A 23,503-nucleotide genomic window follows, 5' to 3' on the forward strand; every position below is an offset into this window, starting at 1 on the left:
ATGATTGGCTTCAACAATTGGCTAAAAGTCTAGTGTTCTTCTAAGGGAATCAAGTATGTATCAGAATGGAATAAGATGCTTGACAGTCCTACTTGCTTTGTACCTCTTGTTCAAAAGCTTTCACTAACTGGCTAAAGCCCTTGCTGCTACTATAGTGCTTGTTTTAGGTAAAGTTCAGTTAATGAACATTCCAACATAGCAAATGTATCAATAACAAAACAAAATCAAATTAAAGTAGCTCTACTCAACGCCAGATGTTTAAGCAGCAAGCTGCCGCCCTCAAGGTACTCCTGCGTTTGGATGGTATCCATATATGTGTAATCTTTAAAACGTGGTTTAAATGTCCAGAAGGCACTCCCCCATACCTTGGGTTTAGCAGCTACCATGCTTTCAGACCCAATGGCAACTGTGCTGGCATGTCCTTATTTGAAATGTCATGACTGACTAGAGTGAGTCCCAAGACACATAAACTGAATGGTCAAATAAATATGCATACATATGCCAAGTGCGAGATTTCCATTTCCCCAATTTGTTTTTTCGGAGGTATGGTGATCTTGAGGTTTGCATATGTAAATCTGAGGTGTATTAAGGGCTTGCACACACATCTGTGATGCAGGGGGGCTTGTCCCCTTAAAAAGAAGCTTAATAAAGAAGAGGGATGTTCAAGATTCACTTTACTCCTGGATTTCAAAATTTTTTTTACTGACTGTCTGCATTCAGCATTATTAGTCGCATCATTTCAATATGAAGCAGTCAGGGACTATTACCTCTAGACAGATTCCAAGAGACCCACAAATCAGACTTACTGAATTTCAAATCACAGTAAACAAGATCCACTATCATTTTATCGCCTGTTACAGGCCACTTTCCACTACCCCAAAAGTTCATTTTGGGTTATTAAATCTCATGGATTAACTCCCCATAAATAAGAATTCCATCATTCTGGGGGACTTCAACCATCCATCAATTGACTGGAATATGTACCACTCCAATGTAGGTTATACACAAAAGTTTTTAAATCTAATAAATAAAAACTCAGTGGGCTAGATTGTTACTAGCCCAGCTAGAGGACAACAATAGTTTTGATCTGCCATTTACAAATGTAGCATCATCATGTAATATCATCTTGTGCAACTTCAGTAGTAAATCCCTACCTGATTAAGTCATACCATAAGCTGGTAACCTTTTCCCTGAAACAGATATATCAGAGTTCAAAGACTTCATTATTGAATTTGAGGAGATTTGTGCACTTGAAATCTCAAAATTCAGTTACAGTAACATTACCCTAGACAGCACATTAGCAGATAGATTTGCAATTGAGTTTATACCCACATAAATAAATGCTTAGAATTTGAAGTCACATCTATATCCAAGTATAATGGGAAATTTAAAAGCAAATGACTGGTGGTTCACAGACTTAAATAAAGTCTGCAATAAAAGAAAAACACTCATTATAGTATACAACAGATCTAAAGATCCGAAGTCAAAGAAAATATTAGAAATTTGACTATGAATTAAAAAAAAAGACTATTAGATTTACTCAGGCAGTACATGAGCTCAGGCTGACATCTGAAGCCAAGGATAATTACAAATTCTTCTTTAGTTATGTTAGGAAATTAGGAAATTAACAAACAAGATCCAGTACTTTACAGTAGTCATACTAAATAGGCATTGCAATATATTAGCAAATACATTTAGTGTGAATTTCATTCTTGATACAAGTATCCAAAGCCCTACAATTCCTGTATCGCAACCCCCTCCCATCATCGCCAAAGAGCATGTACTAAAAGTGCTGTCCAAGACTAAGGACACTTAATCGGACCAGATAACATACTGAGCATGGTTGTTAAATAATATTAAATATGTCCTGGCAAAACCTCTCCATTAGCTGTTTAACTTGATGTTGGCTACATGCCCGGTCTGTGACGTATGATGTACATCACTGATGATGCCACTAAATACAGGCAGCCCTACTACCAACCCTGGAAAGTATACGCCCATCAGCCTGATGAGTCTCATTCATAAGACCACGGAATACATTATAACAGACTTGATTAACATAGACATTAAAACTCTCATCAAGCTAGATCCACAGAAATCTGATTTTGTTAAAGGCACTTCATGTCTAATGAACCTGGTAAACATCTTTGAAGAGGTAACATAAGCTGTACTCTCTTCAAGTAACTTACCCTGATTTGTCCTAGGCATTTGACACCACTCCTTGTGTTAGTATAATCTAATAAACTAAATGCATTACAGACAGACCCCTGTGTGGTAATATGAATAGGAAATTGGCTAAAAGAGAGAACCTGCACTGTGTGGGTGGCATGGAGAACATCAGAGAACATGAATGATGTCCTGCAAAGTTCAGTGCTGAGAGCATTTTTATTTGATATTTTCTTCTCTGACCTACAGACTAAAATACAAAACCTATGGCTAACAGATCTCCAGACGGCTGCAACCTAAGAATCATTGGCATATCACCTGTAATACAGAAACCATTCAGTAGGGCTGACACTTATAAAAGCCAGGTGTATTGAAAATGGGCTTAAATTAACTGATAAAAAATGCAAAACTATCACATTTGTCAGACATTTCATCCCCCCCCAGCATACATCACTTGACAATAGCCAATTCAAAATGAAAAATGCAGTTAGAGACCTGGGAATCTCATTTGATATTATCCTGTTATTTGGTCACCATGTCACAATAGTTGTCCTCTTATTTGGTCATCATGTCACAATAGCTTTTAGGAAATTTGTCAGGAAATCCTTCTACTTGTCATAAGTGTTCACCAAGGAAGTATCACCCAGATGTAAAGCTGTTATTCTCCCCTTGTATTCGCCATTGATCAGGCCATTTATAGAATATAATATAACCTTTGGGATGTACCTCACCAGACATATCAAACAGTAGGAAAGACAGCAGAAGTTCCTGACAAAACAGATCACCTGCTTAAAATCCCTACACTACCAGAAAAAAAGCAGGAACTTTCCTGTGTCTTATAGGCTTCTTGGAAGATATATATGCCTCATCTTCCAAGCAATCAAGGACTCAGTAGTCCAGGATCTAATCAGGGACTCAGTAGTCCAGGATTTGTTGTACCAGAAGAGCAGATCATGCTTACGTAACCTGGTGAACGTTTTTCAAAATGTTGTCAAAGCAATGGTTGAAGGTAGAATGGCATACACTGCATAACTTGACCGGGACAAGGCTTTTGACACAATATCCTAACTCAGGCATAGTAGAAAAGCTAAATGAAGTGGGAAAACCCCCCTACATCACCGGCTGGATTGACACCTGCCACACAGATAGGATGGAGGAGATCAAAATAAGGGTTGTTGTCTCCAGAAAGAGACCAGTCACCAGTGGAGCCCTCCTGGGACCTCTCCTGTTTGGCATCTACTTCTCTGAAGTAAAATCCAGTATCACAGGACACTGGCTGATTAAGTTTGCAGATGGCTGGGAGGAGTCACTGAATCGCCAAATGAATTAGCAATCCTGCAAGAAGGTTTGTCCCAAACAAATAACTGGTATGAGAATCATGGACTGAGGCTAAATGCCAAAGATGCATTACTGTATCCTTTGGGAAGTCATCTACCCCAGGGAACTACCACACTGACAACACTCACTGCTCCTTCTATATTGTGGAGCTTATAAACAAATGAATTGTGTCTAGAGCTAGAGATGTCATTGTCCCCCTTTACTCAGCGCTCATTAGGCTAATAATTGAGTATAATGCCCCCTTTGACCCATATCTGTCCAGACAGATGCAAAAACTGGAAGACCTAAACAACATCTCCTACATGGACAGACTCAAAGCCTATTGCTTTACTCATTATCCTACAGACTATGAAGAGACACAGGAGGAATCCTTTGAGCAAACACTGATGGACCTGCTACATATCAGTAAATCAAATGACATCAGAAGTACTTGGTCTAGGGATGTAAACCTCTCCTGCAACAACAGAACAGTATTGAAGGAGAGGTATATCTCACAGAGGGTACCATTATTCTGGAACAGACTCCTCATCCAGCTAAAGCAAAGCTCATCCCTATCCATATTCAAGTGCAACTTGACTCTATGGATGGGTAATAGACTATTTACCCCAGGAATGCCTCCTGTACTACTAATGGACAGAGGCAGCTCCCAAATGTTTTATCCCATGCATGGGTCCCTTCAATTTATCTATGGTATGATCCCAGTTATTCTCACTAAGGGAAGCATGCAATTATCGTCCATGGTTTGGGTAAGGCCAATGTAATATTAATAGGATAGTTTAATTCAAGCACCAAAACGGAAACTGGCTAGGCTTAAAATGGTCTGCAAGGGCAGCCAGCCCAGTATTCACTCATGAACCTATCTGAACTGCCTGAGTGCTGTAAAGACAGATTGGTAATAATACCCTGTGCATTGCACACTACCTGGCAGTTCACAGAATGGTAGTCTTTCCTGTTGATATACTTCTATGTCTGTGAACAAGTTGGGGGACTTTATTTCTATGTGTGTGTGTTATATATGACAGTACCTCAGGGAGATGCATGATGTCATAGTAAGTAAACACTACAGTGGCTCTCCCCTCTTGAATGATGTCATAGTAAGTAAACACTGCAGTGGCTCTCCCCTCTTGCATAAGGGAAAACTAACTATTCTCATTGCTCACCAACATGTAGAAGCATAATGTCATGGAAATGGTTATGTATTCTTGAGACTGATGCCTGCGATACACATAATATGCTCCCAAGACAGTCTTTGAATGTCCTACTACCAAGGATAGCAAGTGTTACACATACCTCTGTCTCCACATGGATAGAAAGACATACCTCTGTCTCCACATAGATTGATAGATAGGAAGATCACTCATTCCTGCAAATTCTGCTTACAGGTAACATATGTCTACCAGCATCTTTACAATATCCTGATCAACACAAAACTGATCCAATGTCTCCTGGTCAGTCCAATTATGACATGTAATCTGCTGTCTGATGCGCTTTCATTGCTGCCATGTAACACTGCTACTGGATGGCAGCTGACACCCCTGAGTATAACAAAATGTTGCTGAGCAAGTCTTGCTGTGATCCTTTGAAATACTGCTTTCTGCAACACAGATATTTCCTACAAGCTGTGGCATTTTGTAGGGTCAAGCTGTATAGTGCAAACCTCCTTCTAAAATAACTACAAACCATGATATTTTTTAGAGTGTATGTTGTTGTTGTTGTATCTTTCGGGCTTTTCCCGGTTAGGGGTCACCACAGCAGAACTCCGGTCCGCTAATGATTGGCAGTAGATTTTTACATGCCAAGTTGCCAGCTCTGATGCACAACTTTCAACGAAGGTATGCCCATTCACGCATGTCTCCACACAAAAGACGCTTTAGCTGAGAATCGAACAGGACAACATCTTACTGTGAGGCGACAACGCTACCGCAGCACCACCACCGCAGTGTATGCATTTGTATATCATTACTGCTTGTTTGTGAGCATGCCTTCATTTATATTTCATTATGTGGCCATTCAACAAGAGAGTAAGACTGATCATTGCAAGTCAGATCAAACAGGTATGTTTGCAGTGACAACTTAAAACCACAAAGCATGTGGGAGGAGCATCTGGGAAGCTCAGATACACTTTCTTGGTCATAAACTAGAAAGCCATTATGAAAAAGATTGCTGCAATAGACTTGCAATACATGGCATTATGACATTATAATAATTTTCAGGTGGCTTCCTATATAAATATCAGCACTTGTAAGGCCAAGTGCCAACACACACACACACACACACACACACACACACACACACACACACACACACACACACACACACACACACACACACACACACACACACACACACACAAACAACAGAAATGCAGGAGAAGAATGACTATCAAACATTGTGCTTCTCTTTTAAACTTCTTTTTTTTTTGAAGGGGGCAAGCCTCACCCCCAAACTTATGATACACCAACTCCAAGAGCAGCATAACTTGGAGAAAAGGGAATATTCTGTGAAATGACTATCTTAGACTTGGTAAATTGCAAAAATATTTTTCTGCCATTTAGCCTTTGTATTTTGTGACTTGCTGAAACAGGTCCCGACATTTCAAATGGTTACATTATCTTATTGAATAACTGTCTGCTCTACATTATATCACTAGTTTGTTTTTTTCATACTTTAGTTTTACCATCTGTATAACTGTTTTCTAGTTTTTAGTTAAAATGTTATTTTTAGTCGAGTTGCTTATTTACATCTGAAGTGGGCGTTATCTTTTCATCTTCACTTAAGTACATACTGTGTGATCTAGAGAGGGGTTTAATTCTGAAATTAATCCCTGTTGAAAGAGCAACTTTGAGATTGATGAAAACACAATTTTAAAATAATAATACACTCTGTTCTGAGGTTGTAGAATTAAAAATCTGCTCATGTTAATGATTTTCCTTTAGCTTACATTATATTAATGTCAGTTTTGCATTTTATAGGTTATTTTCATTCCATACCCTTCATATTTATTTGTATTCTAAGAATTAATTTCCCAAAATTTGGATCCCATCTTACCAGATCACTGGCATAGCACAAAGTGCATTACTAGGAAAGAAATGCTAAACTGGATATTACAACACCATGGTCCAGATTCAGAAAGGTTACCATGAAGTGTACATGATGTGTATGCCTCTTATTAACCATTTCTGATTCAGAGACACCCTAAACCCACTGCTGTATTATGAAGAGTTGCAGCACCATAGTGGGCTGCCTCTATAGCCATGCTAAATGCTAATGAGGAATTCCATGGGAGAGGCATATGCTAATTAGCCATGTGCTCTGCTTCTGAACTGCCTATGGGAAGACATTTAAGGAGCTGAGCATAAGGGACTAACTCGGCTATGTAATTTAGCACATAGCCACTCGTGGTAATGAACATGACCAAAAGGCCAGGTTCATGCATTGCAGTAGGGGTAAGTGCTAGGAATTCAGTTGTCAGGTAGTGTTAGCTGATGTGTGAGTGTATATATGAGTGTGTGTCTGCCTGGGAGTTCAGAGCAAGGGGGATTAGTGGGGGGAATTAGTGGAGGGTATGTTAGCAGGAGTAGGGGTGCCTCTCATACTTCCACACACCCCTAGACTAACAAGCAACAACACTAGGATAACTCTAAAGGGATTGGGAAACCCAGCCAGCAGGGCGACCTTGATTATTGTGCCTTAATGGGACTCAAACATAATGGGGATAAGGGGATCCACTAGACACAAAGAAGAACTTTGAAGATGTGGGTTGGGGAAAACATTAAACACCAGGGATACTCTATAGTGTCTTTAAAGGCACTTAATAAAAAAAAAAACATGGTTTGAGGAACCATTAGATACCAGTGATACTTATAAGTAGTGTGCTTTAAAGGCAATAAAAGAGGATTCCAACCTTCTGCCCTCCCACTGAGAATATTAGTCATATGCACCACTACTAGACCTCAAAGGGAGAAGGTTTCAAGCTCTACATCCTTAACACAGGAAAATTCAGCGTTAACCTCCAGCACTGATAAGTTAGCACAGAAGGGTTTTTTTAAATATATAATGAGGATCTCAGGCATTAGTCATTGCACACAACAGTTAGTGACAACTGAGGGACAGGAAAAGGGAGCATCCTGCATACCTCTCAACATTGTGGTTGGTATTGGTGAATGGATGGAAAGGGGAAAAGAAAAAAGAGGAGTAAAACAACGTAGTCCATTACGTATGTGATTGTTTGTGATGGTAATGAATGTAGCGATACAAACCCATAATCTGATCTGGAAGAGGCTCGATGGAAGTTACAAGAAGGGGTAAGATTACCTTTAACGTTAACATATACAGATACTTTAGAGCAAAGATCAGATGATGGATGAAGGAAATAATTACAAGAACAGAAAGAATGTACAAAAAGTTGGGTTATATTTAAATAAACAAAAACAAAAGACGTTTTAGTGAGATCGTGAAAATGGCTGGAATACACTTTACGAAGAGTTTAGTGTGTTAGAGGTAAGATTTGAGAAGTATCAGATCTTAATGGAACAATGGAGGAAAATTTAAAATATAAGGAAATTTATGGAATGGTGGAGGGTTATTCAGTTATCATTAAAAAAGAAAGTTTATATGTTAAATATTGTTCTGTATCATTTTTGTCAAAGGTAACTTTGACTGAACCACAAATGGTTATGCTGCATATCAGTGTTAATACTGGAAAATTAGTATCTATTGTGGGAATAGAACATATAGCTTTCTGTTCTTCCAGCACAAAGGACAAATGTGCTACCTGTTGAGCCCTGAAAGAATAATTTTTTTGTGCATATATCTGTTGCCTTTGTTCTTGCCCTTCCTATCTGTGTTGTGAACTAAAAGGCCTACCCAATAACTCAACATGTCCAGTTATCAAATGATTACTTAAAGAAAAAAGTTGAACCTTTTAAAACTGTAACGTACAGTACTCTTGTACTATCTTACTTGAAAATATTTTAGTGATCGTACAGAAAAACACTGTGAGACAAAAGTCATTTGTAAGCAATTTGAACAAAAACTTGTTATAATAAAAAAATGGCTGCTCTTTAACTAGCTGATGTAGTTAAGATCTGACATCTATTACTACAGATACAAGTTGCACAGTGCTCTGTTATAGGAAAGAAAGCATGTGGGACTATCGCAACAAAAGCAAGTCATTAAAATGTTAAATCAGATATAAAACCACAATATTCAGCTGTTCTTGGGGTTACAAACAGCAATCCATATACAGTAATGCCTTGTATAAAATATGTAATTAGTGGTTTTACAATAGGTTATTTGGATGCCATCTCGACTCATGCTGGCAAAGTCTGTCTTGTATTTTAAACAATGGCAAATGCATATACATTTGAATTTGAAAGTAATTTGACATAATACTTTGAGACTGAGTTGTCATATTGTAACACACATAAGTTGAAAACTTTATTTTGTCATGCCTTTATTTTTGTTTGAAATACATTTCATTTATAGATGGCTTATAAACGGTATTTAATAATATCAATCCGATTTTAACTTGCACTTTTTTTTCCTATTTTATCCCCCCCTTGAGATGGATTCATATATTTATCCTAATATTCAATGCAATGAAACCAAGCTAATGAAGAAAACATCAGCACTTGATTCGAACCTTGAAAAAGAACCCTATACATGCTTAACAAATCTGGAATAAATATGTGGCAACTGCATAATGAACTAATCAATTATTTTTTTTTTTGTGTGAGCTCTAGTTTGGATGGTGCCTGTAGACATACCCAGAATGTAAAGAATCCAATCCAGAGCTCATAAAAACTTAATGGATTAGTTTATTATGCAGTTACCATGCATTTATTAAACATTTGCAAAGCATGTGTAGGGTTCTTCTTCTGGCATAGCATAATTACATGTGCAGCCAGTCAAACTCTTCATACTCACCTGACTGCATTTTATCTAAGCATCTCTCAGAAATATGGTTTAGTGACATCAGAACTATCTAAACTAATGACTATAACGCAAATGTATTAAATCTGCTTAGAGATGTGTTTGCTCATCTAAATAAATGTATTTACAGTTTTAGGTACAACAGCTGAAAATGGTGTCTTTGACCTCTGAAATGGTGAAAAGAAATACACTCACAATATTTGGGAATAAGTTTTCTTCATTGGCCTTTAGACCCGAACACTGGATATGCCAACTTACAAGCACATATATCAGTTTATTATGTAGGGTTAACATTTCATGAACTGCATACATTTCTTTAAATAAAAGACTGGGAAATGCAGTAATGCAACACTGCTGACTACAAAAAGGTATTGTCTCAATACCATCCTGAACACAATAACTTATTAAGACAGAAAGGTACAGTACCACAGTATCGGGGAAAAAACATATGAGAGTAAATAATACCATGGATGTTATATAGAGTACAAATGCAGCAGAAACAAAATATACATTAAACATTCAGATACACTATAGCTAATACAAACACTTGCAGAGTGAGTTTGATAGAAGGTGAGGTAAACAAAATGCATACAATCAAATGTATCCATAACTTCTATACTTTATTATGGTAGTTAAGCGTCGGGAACCTAGTAATGAAATAGTAGTCACAATTTGCTATGCTGGCATGGACCTAGATGCAATAAAAGCACTAACCAGTACATACAGAAATTATTTATTTTTCACTCCTTATCTTTCCTGAGTCATAACACTACTGTCATTGCCTAGTGGGTAGAATTTACTACACATGTAGCAAAAAATCAATAGCTTATTCGCAATTCTTTAAAATAAAAAGACTGACATAATCAGACTCTCAATAATGAAGAAATCAAATTTTTTCTTAACAATATTTTCCCCAAATCATTAGAGGTGTGTGTTACTTATCACCAGGCCTAGAAGTTTACCTGAAAGTTTATCTACAGTGATTTGTATAAGTTGTTTGACAGAACAAAGGTCATAAATCTAAGATGAGAGGGGATACCTGCAAATACATGCCACTGTTTGTAGTTCTTTTAGCTTGCTGTCTAAAAATGAGAAGAATCTGCAGGCACTGTGCATGTTTAACCTAACTGTTCTCTGTTATTCCCGTATTTAAGAAAAATATAGCTGGAAGGGCTAATTAATCATTCTGGAATGTCATTCTGCATGCTTTACTTACGGGTGTGGTCTTTGTTCCAAGCATGACATGATATAGGCTTTGTCCCAAAGCTGTACAGGGACATGTTGAAACAGAGCAGAGAAGAATCCTGGAAAGGCAATGAAACACACTGTCAATGTGGTTATTTTTAATGATAATGCAGTCATGAATGTAAAGTCAGCACAAAAAAAAAAAACTTTTGCAAATATTTTTATTGTACCACTAATGGGTAGTCTTCAGATATGCTGCCCAAATGGTTCTCATATGATTGCCTCCCTGTATCCCCCACATTCTTTCTGGGAAGAATCTAAAGTATAGTAAACAACAATTTCCAACAAACTCAATACTCTTAAATCAAGCTTGCTTTCCTGTATCATACACCCTTCAGATTTGGGGAGTGTTGAACAAGAGCTAAGAAAAACAGTGAGCATCGAATTTCAATAACAAAGTCCCTTCTGCACACTGGATTATTATTAATTCAGACATTCATTTTCCTGTGTCCTCTTGATACTAAACAGAGCAATGGGGAGTTGGAGCCCATGACATGCAATGAAAGTGAATCAGAGAATCACTTGTGGAGGTACTACCAGTCCATCAGCAGAATGTAGGTACACACACACACACACACACACACACACACACACACACACACACACACACACACACACACACACACACACAGGAAATGTACAGGTTCATCAATTCCCATATCAGCATGTATTTGAAAAATTAAGCAGACCAAACACCCCACATGGACACAGAAAGAACATGCCCACTCCACACAGAAGGCTGTACTTACAGCATGCACCATTGTGTTACCAATTCATACGTGAAAAAATGTCTCTGTAGTAATAGACACTTGAAAGCAAGCTCTATCTAATATTAATTTTCCCTTTATTCCATTCTTTTTTACTTTCTTTCATGTTTTCTTTACCTCATTTCTTCCTTTCTTTGTTTTCTTCTTTCTTTATTAACTCTTCCCTTCAGTACTACAGAAACGAGCAGATTCAGATTTTGCATTACTACTCCCCATATTTATTTATTTATTTTTTATTAATTTACTTATTTAATTTCATTTATCTATTTACCTACCAATTTGTGAATTTATTCATCTATTTGTTTATTCATTTTACTAGTTAGTGAATTAGCCTATAGTGCCCTGCGTCAGTCATGACCTAGTTGCACAAAAAGTAAATGTAAACAATAAACTAAACAGAATTAAACACTAACAGTCAGTGTTAGGTCAACTTAGAACAGTCAATACATAAGAAATACATTAATATATAATAGTGTTGAATAGAAACTGTTAATAACGCCATTAGGTGCTCAATCTAAAAAACTATGCAAATCACAATGATAGAGTAGTGATATGCATTATATGGGGCTGTACCACAGTGGCTGCACTCAGCTTGTTGCTGCAGAAATATCTTAAATTGTCTTTAGAAGGCTTATGTTGAACAGTGTAACATGTAGGGCACTGAAGGATGTGTATGACTAAGAGTGCTGTAGCATCACAAGGGTTACAGCACTGCACTCCAAAAATCTTAGCCTTCATGACAGTAATAAGAGGCCTCAACACCTTACAGAAATCCAGGTTGAGTAGCTTAAAATCAGGGTACTAATGATAATGGACATTCTCAGACTGATGGGCAGAAAATCAACAGTGGTGTTGTCTTTTCTGTGTCCCTTTTACAAATCTATATATTTTGTTTTGCAAGGTCTGTAGCTTGTGTACACTATGAATAGAGGATGGAGCCATGACAGAAAGTACATATTTAAGTTTTGTTTATAGAGTGACGTGCCTACAAGTGATCAGTGGCCAGTTATTGGTTTGTGCCTGCCTGGAAGCAACTTGCAAATTTGCCTTTGTTCTCAGATCATATCATTGAAATACAAGCCCTACAGGATCACTGTTTATGTGAATCTGATGTGCACTGTACTGCGTTTATTCTTTCCCCGCTGTTGTGTCATTGTGGGTTTACTATATGTACGCAAGAAGGTTTGAGGCTTGCCACCACTGCATGTGGGCACAGGTAGCCTGTCCTCCACAGATCAAAAACACTTATTTCAATATGGGCAGGTGATTTGTAGGTGACCTATGTTCTCAATCAGTTGTGATTGAGCAGCTGGTCCTTGAGTGATCATATAATTGATAATCCATAGTGGAGGCTAATAGCACATCTTTCACAGCTGTCATCTTCACTTACCTGGTGAATAAAGTGTTTAACTTATGGCAGGTATACAATAAAATAGATAACTTGCCTGCCAGTTTATGAGCATAACTGGCAAATGCAAGTGATGGAGTGATGGTTAACCATGATTCCAAGGTACTTATATATCTGCATATTCACAAATGATTTATCATTAGACCCCAGGATACTGAATTTGTCAGTAACATAGATTTGGCTTTGTAGAGACTGACTGTAAATCACAACTGCTTCATTCCAAGTCAAAAATGAGTTATCATATATTGAGGTATATTCATAATCTAAGAAGGAGAATTTATGGAGACCTAGATGATTATGTGCGTTTATATCACATTATCGAAAGATGAAAATAGAGAATGCTATTTCATTGGCCCCAAAACATCTAAACATGAAAATATTGAACATTCAGAACAGCGAATTTTTTCCCATGGAAAAAATTCACTGCTCCAAAACACATACACACAACACAAGCACATCAAACAAACAGCAACCACACACATACTCTTAAATTCCTACATCTAATGCTACACTAAACTAAACATACACTACTATCTACCCACTTACCTTAACCCAAACCCTAACCCTAAGGTCCTTCACTACTGCACACTCACCTAACCCACGCCCTAACCTTAACTCACTTAAACCGCCCCAACCCTAAAGTCTGTCACTATCGTGCACACGCCTAACCCGCACCCTAACCCTAACTCACTTAACCCGCCCCAACCCTAACGTACAAACAATCGCACACTTACCTGAATCCAACCCATAACTTTCCACCACAGCACTAAGAATAGTGAAGCCACAGAAACGGCCAACCAAATTCTTTCCCGAGGAAAGAATTTGCTGTTCTACAGCTTTGCTATTCTTAACGTTCTCTGAATAGTGTTCAATATCAGAACATTCAAAGTTTTAATACTTCGATGTTCTGATATAGACCCGATTAAGTCATCTGCATACAAAAGCATATACCTCTAATGTAAATCTAACATAGGAGGACTAGTGCATAAGGTTAACAGAATTGATCTAATACAAAGGATTAAGGGATACCTGACTTAGTTAACTGAAGCTGCCACTGACCTCCAGTGGTTACTCAGGAATCATGATTTCGCAAGTAATTAGCAAACTAAACCTGAGTTATTGTAATCAAAGAATAAAATGAAAGATATTTAGTGGAAAAATTAAAGATGTTTAGGTAACAGTACATGGTTCATAATTAAAAGTTTGGGAAAGAGCAGTGAAATACCTCTGTTAGCTGTATGACATAAACTGACAGTGAGTGCATTTGGTGCAGAAGTTGTACTACGTCCCTTGTGAAAACTATGTTTCTGACTTGCAAGCATGCCACATACTTCAGTATGATCTTTTAGCTGTATGACTACTACCTTCTATAGAATTTTAGAAAAAGCTGATAGCAGTGCAATACTTACACAGTTCCTTTAACAAGTTTGTTTAGAATGGGCAAGATGGTGGCAATTTCCCATAGGCCAGGAAATGCCACTTTAGTAAGAGGTCTGTTCACATGACACCTCATAGAGGCAACAAAAACATATCACATGTCTTGAGGAATATGGAGCAAAGTCATCCATCATAAACCATCTCCATGCTGTTTTGTAACATTATACTTCATCTTTGTCTAATAAATTAGCTATTGACAGAAATGTATCCCCATCTTAACAACTGACATGAACATCATACTTAGCTACCAGACAGGTTGGTGGCACACAGAGGTTTGTGAGCCTCTCTTTGGTCTGCTCTGTAAATATATCCATATCCTTAGACTTATCCAGACAGAAAAGCCAGTGAATCACAAACTAATATAAAACTTGCTGAGAATTCCTTACTTATTCCAGTGCTGCATATAGTGGTGTTTGTTAAAAGTTGCTATGAACTGCAGTCATTGCTCTTAAAATATTCTTGAAACTTATCAGCAAACTTGGGATCAGATTACATGAGCCTAGGCAAATATTAAGGTAGTCAAACTCTCTGCTATGCTGGTATAATATGACAAAGCTTAACCTGAACAGAAATAGTATTATATGCTAAATTGCATACAGACTTTACCTTCACACAAAGTTTCTGTGTGCATAACAGGTATTTGCCACAAGAACGCTATATCTGTTTAATGACATGCTATCCACAAGGGAAAGGATGGCTCTCCGGTATAGCTGGATAAAGCCCAGACTATATCCCTTATAATACAGGTTCAGTTAACAGGCTAGGATGGAAAGGAATGAAAGTTATAGACCAGCGCTCTCATCCATTCCATGGGGGGATGCTGGTAAATATGTTACAGCAGCATGTGTATGTCAGAATGCACATAAATACTGGTGATTTTGTTTTCTTTGTTCCTATGTAACACATTCCTTTCACAGATCATTTATGAAGCAAGTAACACTTAAATAAAGCTTGAAAACAAAATAATATTCCATTTGTGTCAGAATGCTGTCTTCTTCCCACCTTGAGCTGTTCTAAAGAAAATCTAGATCAAAGTTTATCACTGATGTCTTGAGAAAATAGAAAGGAATTTTCTTTTTTTCTTTTTTCAAATATATATGTGAGAAATCTACCCAAAATAACATCTTTTTTTTTCTTTTCTTAGAAGCGAAGAATTGGTAAAACAAAAGCCATAGTAATGTTTTATATTGAGATGTTGCTCACATGTAATTTATTTACAGTTTGTTGAATGTTAATAGCTTATGTTGTAGCATTAACTACAATTAATTAGTTAGTTAATTAATTAATTAATTAGTATTATACTGCACATATTAATGGGAAGACGTTAGATGTTTGCTACTGATTAGAATAGCTTAAAAGAACTAAGACGAATGAGAAACTTACAGAGGAAATTAGCAGCTGCTGTGTGTTGTGAGTTGTCATTTTCATATGCTATAATCAAATTCTGATGTCAGCATGCGAAGCTTAGATGAGAACAGCAGTTCACAATGGCTAAAAACATACATTCAAATTAAACAAGCAGGAATTCTTTCATATATAGCCAAGATTGCTCGTAATACTAGAATTAATTAGAGTAAACATCTTATGAATAATATGCAGATGTACAAGGAATAAAATATTTAATATACAAGATTAATAAAAGAGCAGTATCGGTAAGCTAAGAAATACATAGACATACTATAATCTTTAATAGACAGCTGATGATTAAATATCTCTTTGATGAGAGATTTTAGAAATACAAGATGTATAGAATAAAGTAGAATATTAGTGGGAAAATAATACAGAAAAAAATATATATTTCAGTAACAAACTTCTTATAAGAAAGATGTCTGTTGCATAAACCTGCATATGGCAGAAATGTGAATGTACACAATCTCATATAATTTACAAAGAAAATCATATAAAAATATTTTAAAATAATCTGAAACCTGAAACTTAAAGCTTGGTCTTGTGAAATTTTGAAGCTTTTACATGTTGAATGCTATTAGATTTGCTAAGACTGCCTGAAATAACTAATTTCATAAGTCAAAGTTAAAATTTAAATGTTATATTGTTGAATCAGTATGTCCATTTTGATAGAAAGTAAAGCAGATTTTTCAATATGTTTGAAACCTGCAAGGGAGAATGAGATTTGAATTAAGCACATTGTAACTTTTGAATACAATATAGACTGCAAATATTTTTTTTGACTCCATAGAAACAGTAAGACATTCTCTTCAACCTCAGTAATCTCCATATTTTTATGAAGCAGTTTAATAAATTAAAGGATTTTTAAATATTTTGATATTTGTCATGTTGAGTGTTACACAATTTTGAGACATAGACACTTGTACATTAAAAATTAATTCAGAGCTTTTGTTAGACCTATAAAATGTGTGTTTATCTTTAAGCATGATGTGTGTGTGTGTGTGTGTGTGTGTGTGTGTGTGTGTGTGTGTGTGTGTGTGTGTGTGTGTGTGTGTGTGTGTGAGTCCCCTACAGATGATTAAACTTCCAAAAGACCAACTTTCATATGGCCAAAACCATATAATCGACTTCTGGAAGTTTGAACGTTCTGAACGGACAGCTCCCTATCACGTAGAACGGGAAATTTTCCATTTTCCGCACTGTAGTGCGATCTTGGGGTTGGTATATTTGAATAGCAGGGGGTGTGGGGGGCACAGCTCCCCACAGGGGTGCAGGGGGGCTTGTCCCCCTGCTAGCAATGTGTAGGCAGTTTTTTTTTGTTTTACATGTTTGAAATTTCAAAAGTCAAACATATGGTCCAGACCATATGGATTTCGGCTTTTTGAAATTTCAACCATGTCTAGTAGACCTGTGTGTGTGTGTGTGTGTGTGTGTGTGTGTGTGTGTGTGTGTGTGTGTGTGTGTGTGTGTGTGTGTGTGTGTGTGTGTGTGTGTGTGTGTCTGTGTGTCTGTGTGTGTTCATTGTTTTCCCCTTTGTATCATAGTTTAGTATGATAAGATTACCCGTCACCTGTAAGTTTACAGATATCTTTATCTCTTGAGGTCCTACAAAGTTATATTTATTTATATATTTATTTATTTATTTATTTATTTAGAGATTAAGTTATATTAATGCTGAATAAGTGAATAATTTAGGAATATTTAATGGATCATTTATACTACTATTATATTAATAGGTGTATATAGTGCATATATGGTACATTATTTGCTAGGTAATTTATAATTTGTGATTAATAGAAGACGATTATTAAACTTTTACATAGTAATGGGGGAATAGTTTTAAATGGAAAAATACATAATTAAATTAATAGTCTCTTATTATTTGTGACTTATATATAATATTATATTAATTAGCTGCAAGTCCCAGTAGCTTTTGGCTAGTTTTTAGGTATTGGTAGGTAGAGAAATAGTATAGTAGTTTGTCTATTTGATAGGCAAACTAGGAACTTTGATATCCATGGTAGGTTGTGTTTTATTAGCAATATATACAGTTATAGTTGTAGACTGGCCTTTGTTTTATTTACAAGTTTTAGTAGTTTAGTTTGTAGAAAGGAAGACTTCAAAAACATGTGGAATTCTAAGACAGTGTTGGAGGAATGCATTAGTCTTATATATAATTTAATTAGTATGGTGGATAAATGTGTCATATTATCTTTTTAAAGAAATCTTTTCAAATACACAGTGTGGATAGTTGTAATCTATTATCTATTATCTATTATCTATTAATATAAATGGATTAAATAATGTTACAAAATGTTATCATCTGCTTCTTTTAACAAAAAGAGGAGAGGAACTGGTGTACTTTGGAAAAAATCTACCACAATGCCTAAGGTCATGGAATCCATTAATGTCCCAAAGGAATGTGTAGATTTGTAATAATTAAATATAATGGAAAACTCCATACACTAGCTATTTTTACTGAATCTCCAGAATAGGTGCAAGACTGACTAAAGATCATTTAAACTTACTACAAAGTCATTGGAAGGGTAGTTTAATTTTGGCTGGGGATTTTAACTACCTATGTAGTATAGAAGATTCAAGTGAACAGAAGAAAGCTAAAATTCTGGCATCAGCTAAAGCACTAAACAGATGGATTAGTAATAATAATTTACTTGATTTGGTAGTAAAAGCAGAAGATAAGTCATTGTTTTTCACTCATTTTTATGCACATGGAATGCAAACTAGAATTGATAGGATTTATGCCTCTATAGATTTACTTAGTAAAGGGAATTATTTAAAATGATTCCTTGCCCTTTATCTGATCATAATGATTTATGTATTGATATATTAATGGATATAAGGAAATTTCAGATAATTTATAGAATCCCAGTATATATGAAGAAATTAAATACTTTAAAGGAACAAACTGAGAACTTTTTGTCTTTGAATGATAATGGTCAGGTTAGTAAACTCATACTATGGGACTCTTTAAAAATGCATATTAAAGACAGAATGGGAAGATGGACTAGTAATAAACTGAAAGAGTGAGATAAAGAGTTGTTAGAAATACAAGATGAAATACACAAAGAGAGGCTTGAACAACAAACAGACAAAGAAATTAGATAATACTTAACTCATTAAAAAAATAATGACAAAATATCAAACAGTTGTGATGCATTGATTGGAGATAGCTTTAGAAAAAAATAAAATTTCACAGTTATGCAATGACTTAAAAAGTCTACATAGATTAGCTAATAGAAGTAAAATGTTAAGCAAAAATGGAACAAATCAATATTATCCAAAATCCTCACACTAATAAGCTTACTCCAGACATATAGGAAATGTTTAATATTTTTAAGAAATTCCATGAGAATCTTAATAAAGATAAAAATAATAATCCTGGTGATTACAAAATTGACAAGTATTTAAAGAAAAATGTTACTAATAAACTTAATGACCAACAAATATCTCTGTTGAATAAGCCTATTACCCCAATAGAAGTTAAAGAAGCTTTAAAAAAAGGAAAAAAAATGATAAAGCTCAAGGGTTAGATGGTTTAAGTATGGAATTATATAGCCTGCTTCTGTTAAATATCTTAGAATTACTGAGTGACATTTTCAGGATAATTCAGAGTAAGAAAATAATTCCTCCTTCATGGTAATTTTCTGTAATCTCACCTATATCTAAACAAGGAAAGGATAATAAGTTAGTTTCCTCATATAGATCTATGTCATTATTAAATGTAGACTGCAAAATATTTACTTCCATTCTCACTACAATATTAAGAGATATAGTAGATAAATTAATTAATAAAGATCAAACAGGATTTATAGTCACTAGACTAACGTATGAAAATATAAAAAGGGTAGTAACTATCTTAGATTTAGCAAAAGGAATGAATAAGAAATATATAGAAAGCATATAAGATTATGGGAATATGGTGGTATTAGCTTCCCAAATGTAGAATCTTATTCTTTTGCTGCAAATTTTAACTCTTTTGTACTGTGCATAGACTCAACTTATACTAGTCAATGGAAAACTATCCAGGAGCAGATTATACTAAATTCTTACAAGTTTATTAAATATGATAAATTAAAAATATGTAACAATCTTTTCAATTTACCTTAGAAGGAAATTCATTTTAATCTTTAGACTCTACATATATGAAATCAGTTCTTAAAACAGTTAAGAAATATGCTTTTAAAACTTCATTAATATCAAAATGAAAATGTTCATACTTTCCCATTGCACACACCTCTAGATTTAAGGGAACTCAGAACAATGTTACAATTAATTTACTAAAAAGGAATGGATTAGTATTATGGTCTGATTGCTTTGAGAAAGGAAAAACTAAGACCCCAAAATATTTAATGAAAGAATATAAATTGAATGAAACTGCTAACTGGTTAACATTATCCATCGTTAAGAAATTAAATGAATCTATAGATAGTATGAGTGAAGAGGAACAGAATACTATTCCCCCATTATATGAATATATGAATACTATCCTTGAAGGTAGACTGACCTACAAAGGAAGCTTGTCAAAGTTATATAAGTTAATTAATTTTGATGCAAAATTCTGGAACATTTTAGATAGTAGTGGATTAAGTGATTCAATAGATGGTAAGAATAAAACTTAAATTAAATCAATTAGTTAAACTTCTTCAAGTTTATACTGGAAAGTTTTTACATGGAAATATATACATATAATTTTTGCTACTCCCTATAAAATCTCTAAGTTTAGTAAAATGGCTTCTTCAGTTTGTTGGAGATGTAGTAAATATTTAAAAGCTGATTGGACACTCATGTTTATAGACTGTGAAAAATTAAATGTATATTGAGAAGAGATAAGTATGTTTTTGAAGGAGTTGTGGTCTGATAATTGTTCTTTAACTAGATCAGTAATAGTAATAAATGTTCCACTTCCTGTATCTGTAAAAGCCAAAGAGTAAAAATGTTTTTGGCTTTCTTGGCAGTTGCTAGAAAAGTTATTACAAAAAAATTGGAAATAGAACTCAGTTCCTACTTTCAAAGCATTTTTAAATTTAACAATACTATATAAAACTGAAAAGAAGTGATCAGAATAAGATCAATAAATCATGCTAAGACTTTTAGTGGGCAGGATAGCCTTCAAATGTTGATATTGAAATACCAAGACTGTTAATGTGTTAATTGTATAAGATTAGCTTGATGATTCAATGTATTCCTATCATTGTATAACAATATGGGATGCTAAATTTCATTTCTGTGTACATATTGTAAATATGTTAATTTAATAAAAATGTTCTTATAAAAATAAAAAAATGCACATATATCATCCACATGAGAAGGTAGAACATGAAACAGAGCATAAAGAATTAGTCCAGATAAAATAACTGTAGCTAGGAGATCTAGGAGACTATTGCTCTTTTCTCTAACATATGCCTCCCTATGGGAGGAATAAAGATCTTTTGTTGATGTTTCATGTAGTTTATTCAGCTAAGTAGATAGATGAATGAGTGTTCTTGTCCTAATTCTCAGCAGATTTCTTTCTTTTCCTATGCCTACAATGTCATTTGTAAATCAGTGGTAAGCAACCAGTTGGATAGTAGCCCTGCTACTCACTTCAAACAGAAAACAAACTGCTGACATTTTAAGTCTCTTGCTAAGTAACTGCCAGATGCACATATCTCATAAGTGCACAATATACTAATCAGAAAAATCTTTAACCTTTAAGAAAGTAGGTCACACACCAAAGTCAATTTATACTGCCCAGGGAATCTGCAATCTTGTTTACAACAGCTGTCCAGGTACATTATTCTGTCATATAGCCATCATTCTTATACTTTAGTAGTTCAGGACTTTGTAGTTATTATACAATAAGTGACAGATACATCATCCATAGTATGTGTAGATATCAGAAAATCAGAAGCAGTGATTTCTGTATTGTTCATCTGCTATGTAAACTGTAAGATAGTCACATAACAGAAAACATATTTTTAAATAGTCAAATGCAAGTTCCATTGACATTAGCCTACATCTTTCTCAGAGTTGCCACCCAGCAGGAACGATGTACATTCAAAGTAGTTTTAAGCATGTAGTTGCATTTTAACAACTGTACTCTTGCTGCTGTTTGACATACTTTTATAAAATGTTCATTATATTGGTAATTTAAATATTTGTGTTATCTAACTACAGTATAAATAGTAATTTACTTAATCCAGTACCACTGAAAGTATTGAAAACAGCATAACATGTTTTAATTGTTTATGCTGGATAAACACTACTACTTCAAACTATATAAACCCAATCACTGATATTGCAAAAAAATGTCCAGGGTGGAGGGTTCAAAGTGAAATAAAATAAAATAACTGAACAATTGTAATAGACTTTGAAAATCCATTTTGAGACTGCATACAGTTATCAGGTAAACAAGACATCACTACCAGTATATGTTGGATAAAAACAAAATGAGGAGACAGAATTTAGCGAATCTTGAGAGGAAAGCTTGATAGAGTATTTAGAAACTGTTGAGCACTCTCTAAATGGCAAAGAAAAGGAATACGGCTTGCAGAATGTGGGGTTATATTGTGAAATGTTATTGAGTTAGTTACAGGGAGATGGTTGGTGTGCATTTGTTTTTCTAGAGAGCTTATTCTGAATATAGTATTCATAGTGGTTAAACTACATCCTCAGAATCTTCTTTTTATTTATTACCATTCAAACACAACACAGTGACAGAAGTGAAAAAGTATTTCCAGAACTGAAGAAATATAGTCATGAATCTATATATTTGGAAGTACAGAAAAATAATTCTCGGCAGAAATAAATGTTCAGTTGCAGCAATCTAAAATTGTTTCAACATATACACATTTAGCTGAAAATGGAAAGCTTTGGATCCAGAAATCCAGCATTTCTCTCATGTAATTGGATTAGCTAAGGCTTCTGGAAGGGTATAGAGTGCTGCATTCCAGTATGTTGCTGGAAAACCTGAAGCTATTTAACTATTTTTCTTTTTCTTTTTCTGAAGAGGACAAAGATAAAACAGCAGCACTGACAGAGGTTCATGTATCGTTGTGAGCCTACAAATAATTTGTCGTTTATACAATGGCCCAAGATCCTACGTAGACATTAGAGGTTTATGTTGCATACATAGATCACCAAAAAGACAAACATTAGATATAATGCAAAATATTAATACAAATTTATAATTTATTATCCTAGCATATATTTCACAAAAAGCAAAGAATGCTCATCACTGCTACATTTTCTAAAAATGCAATCTCTACAACAAAATACTTTAACATGGCATCAACATAATTAAAAGTAAAATCTAAATGGACTGATATGCATTTTAAAAACAACACTATTGAATAACTTTCTCTGGTGAGCATGTATAATAACAACCAAAAATAAACTGTCTTCTCATTTTATGTCTAAAACTGCTTCTTTGTTTATTAAATATAAGTACCATCTGTAATTACCATATTTGAAAGCACCCGTTAGCATCTTATCTACAGTTTGTTCATAAAACAGCAATTATTTCAATGTGATGTGTTTAAAAAATAGTACATGGTTTTATTCCCAATATATCTTTCAGTCCAGGGTCTAATTTAAGCAACTCACTATATTCATTCAAAGCACTCAAGATTTTATAAGGCTGTTTACAATATACTGTGTTAAATGGAAGTCATATTAGAGATCAAACCTCCTATGTTACTGTTTATCAGTTTTTGGAAATTCTGTTATTTTTTCGGTGTCAAAGCAGCAAATGAAAAATATGTCATCATTGAGCCTCCACATGTTTAAATATTTTTTTTTA

At 34.9% G+C, this 23,503-nt stretch overlaps 1 protein-coding gene across 1 annotated transcript in view; it reads right to left on the bottom strand.

Annotated features, from left to right (window-relative positions):
• LOC122813016 (actin-related protein 2/3 complex subunit 1A-B-like) overlaps positions 1-23,503 on the bottom strand; it is a 494,459-nt gene that overhangs the window by 435,374 nt on the left and 35,582 nt on the right. Inside the window, exon 2 of the mRNA XM_044085122.1 lies at positions 10,655-10,742. Coding sequence (XP_043941057.1) covers positions 10,655-10,742 — 88 coding nt within the window. The remainder of the gene's footprint in view (positions 1-10,654; positions 10,743-23,503) is intronic.

The sequence above is a fragment of the Protopterus annectens genome, chromosome 10.part0 (assembly GCF_019279795.1).
Source record: "Protopterus annectens isolate FY-2018-M chromosome 10.part0, PAN1.0, whole genome shotgun sequence".
NCBI lineage: Eukaryota > Metazoa > Chordata > Ceratodontiformes > Protopteridae > Protopterus > Protopterus annectens.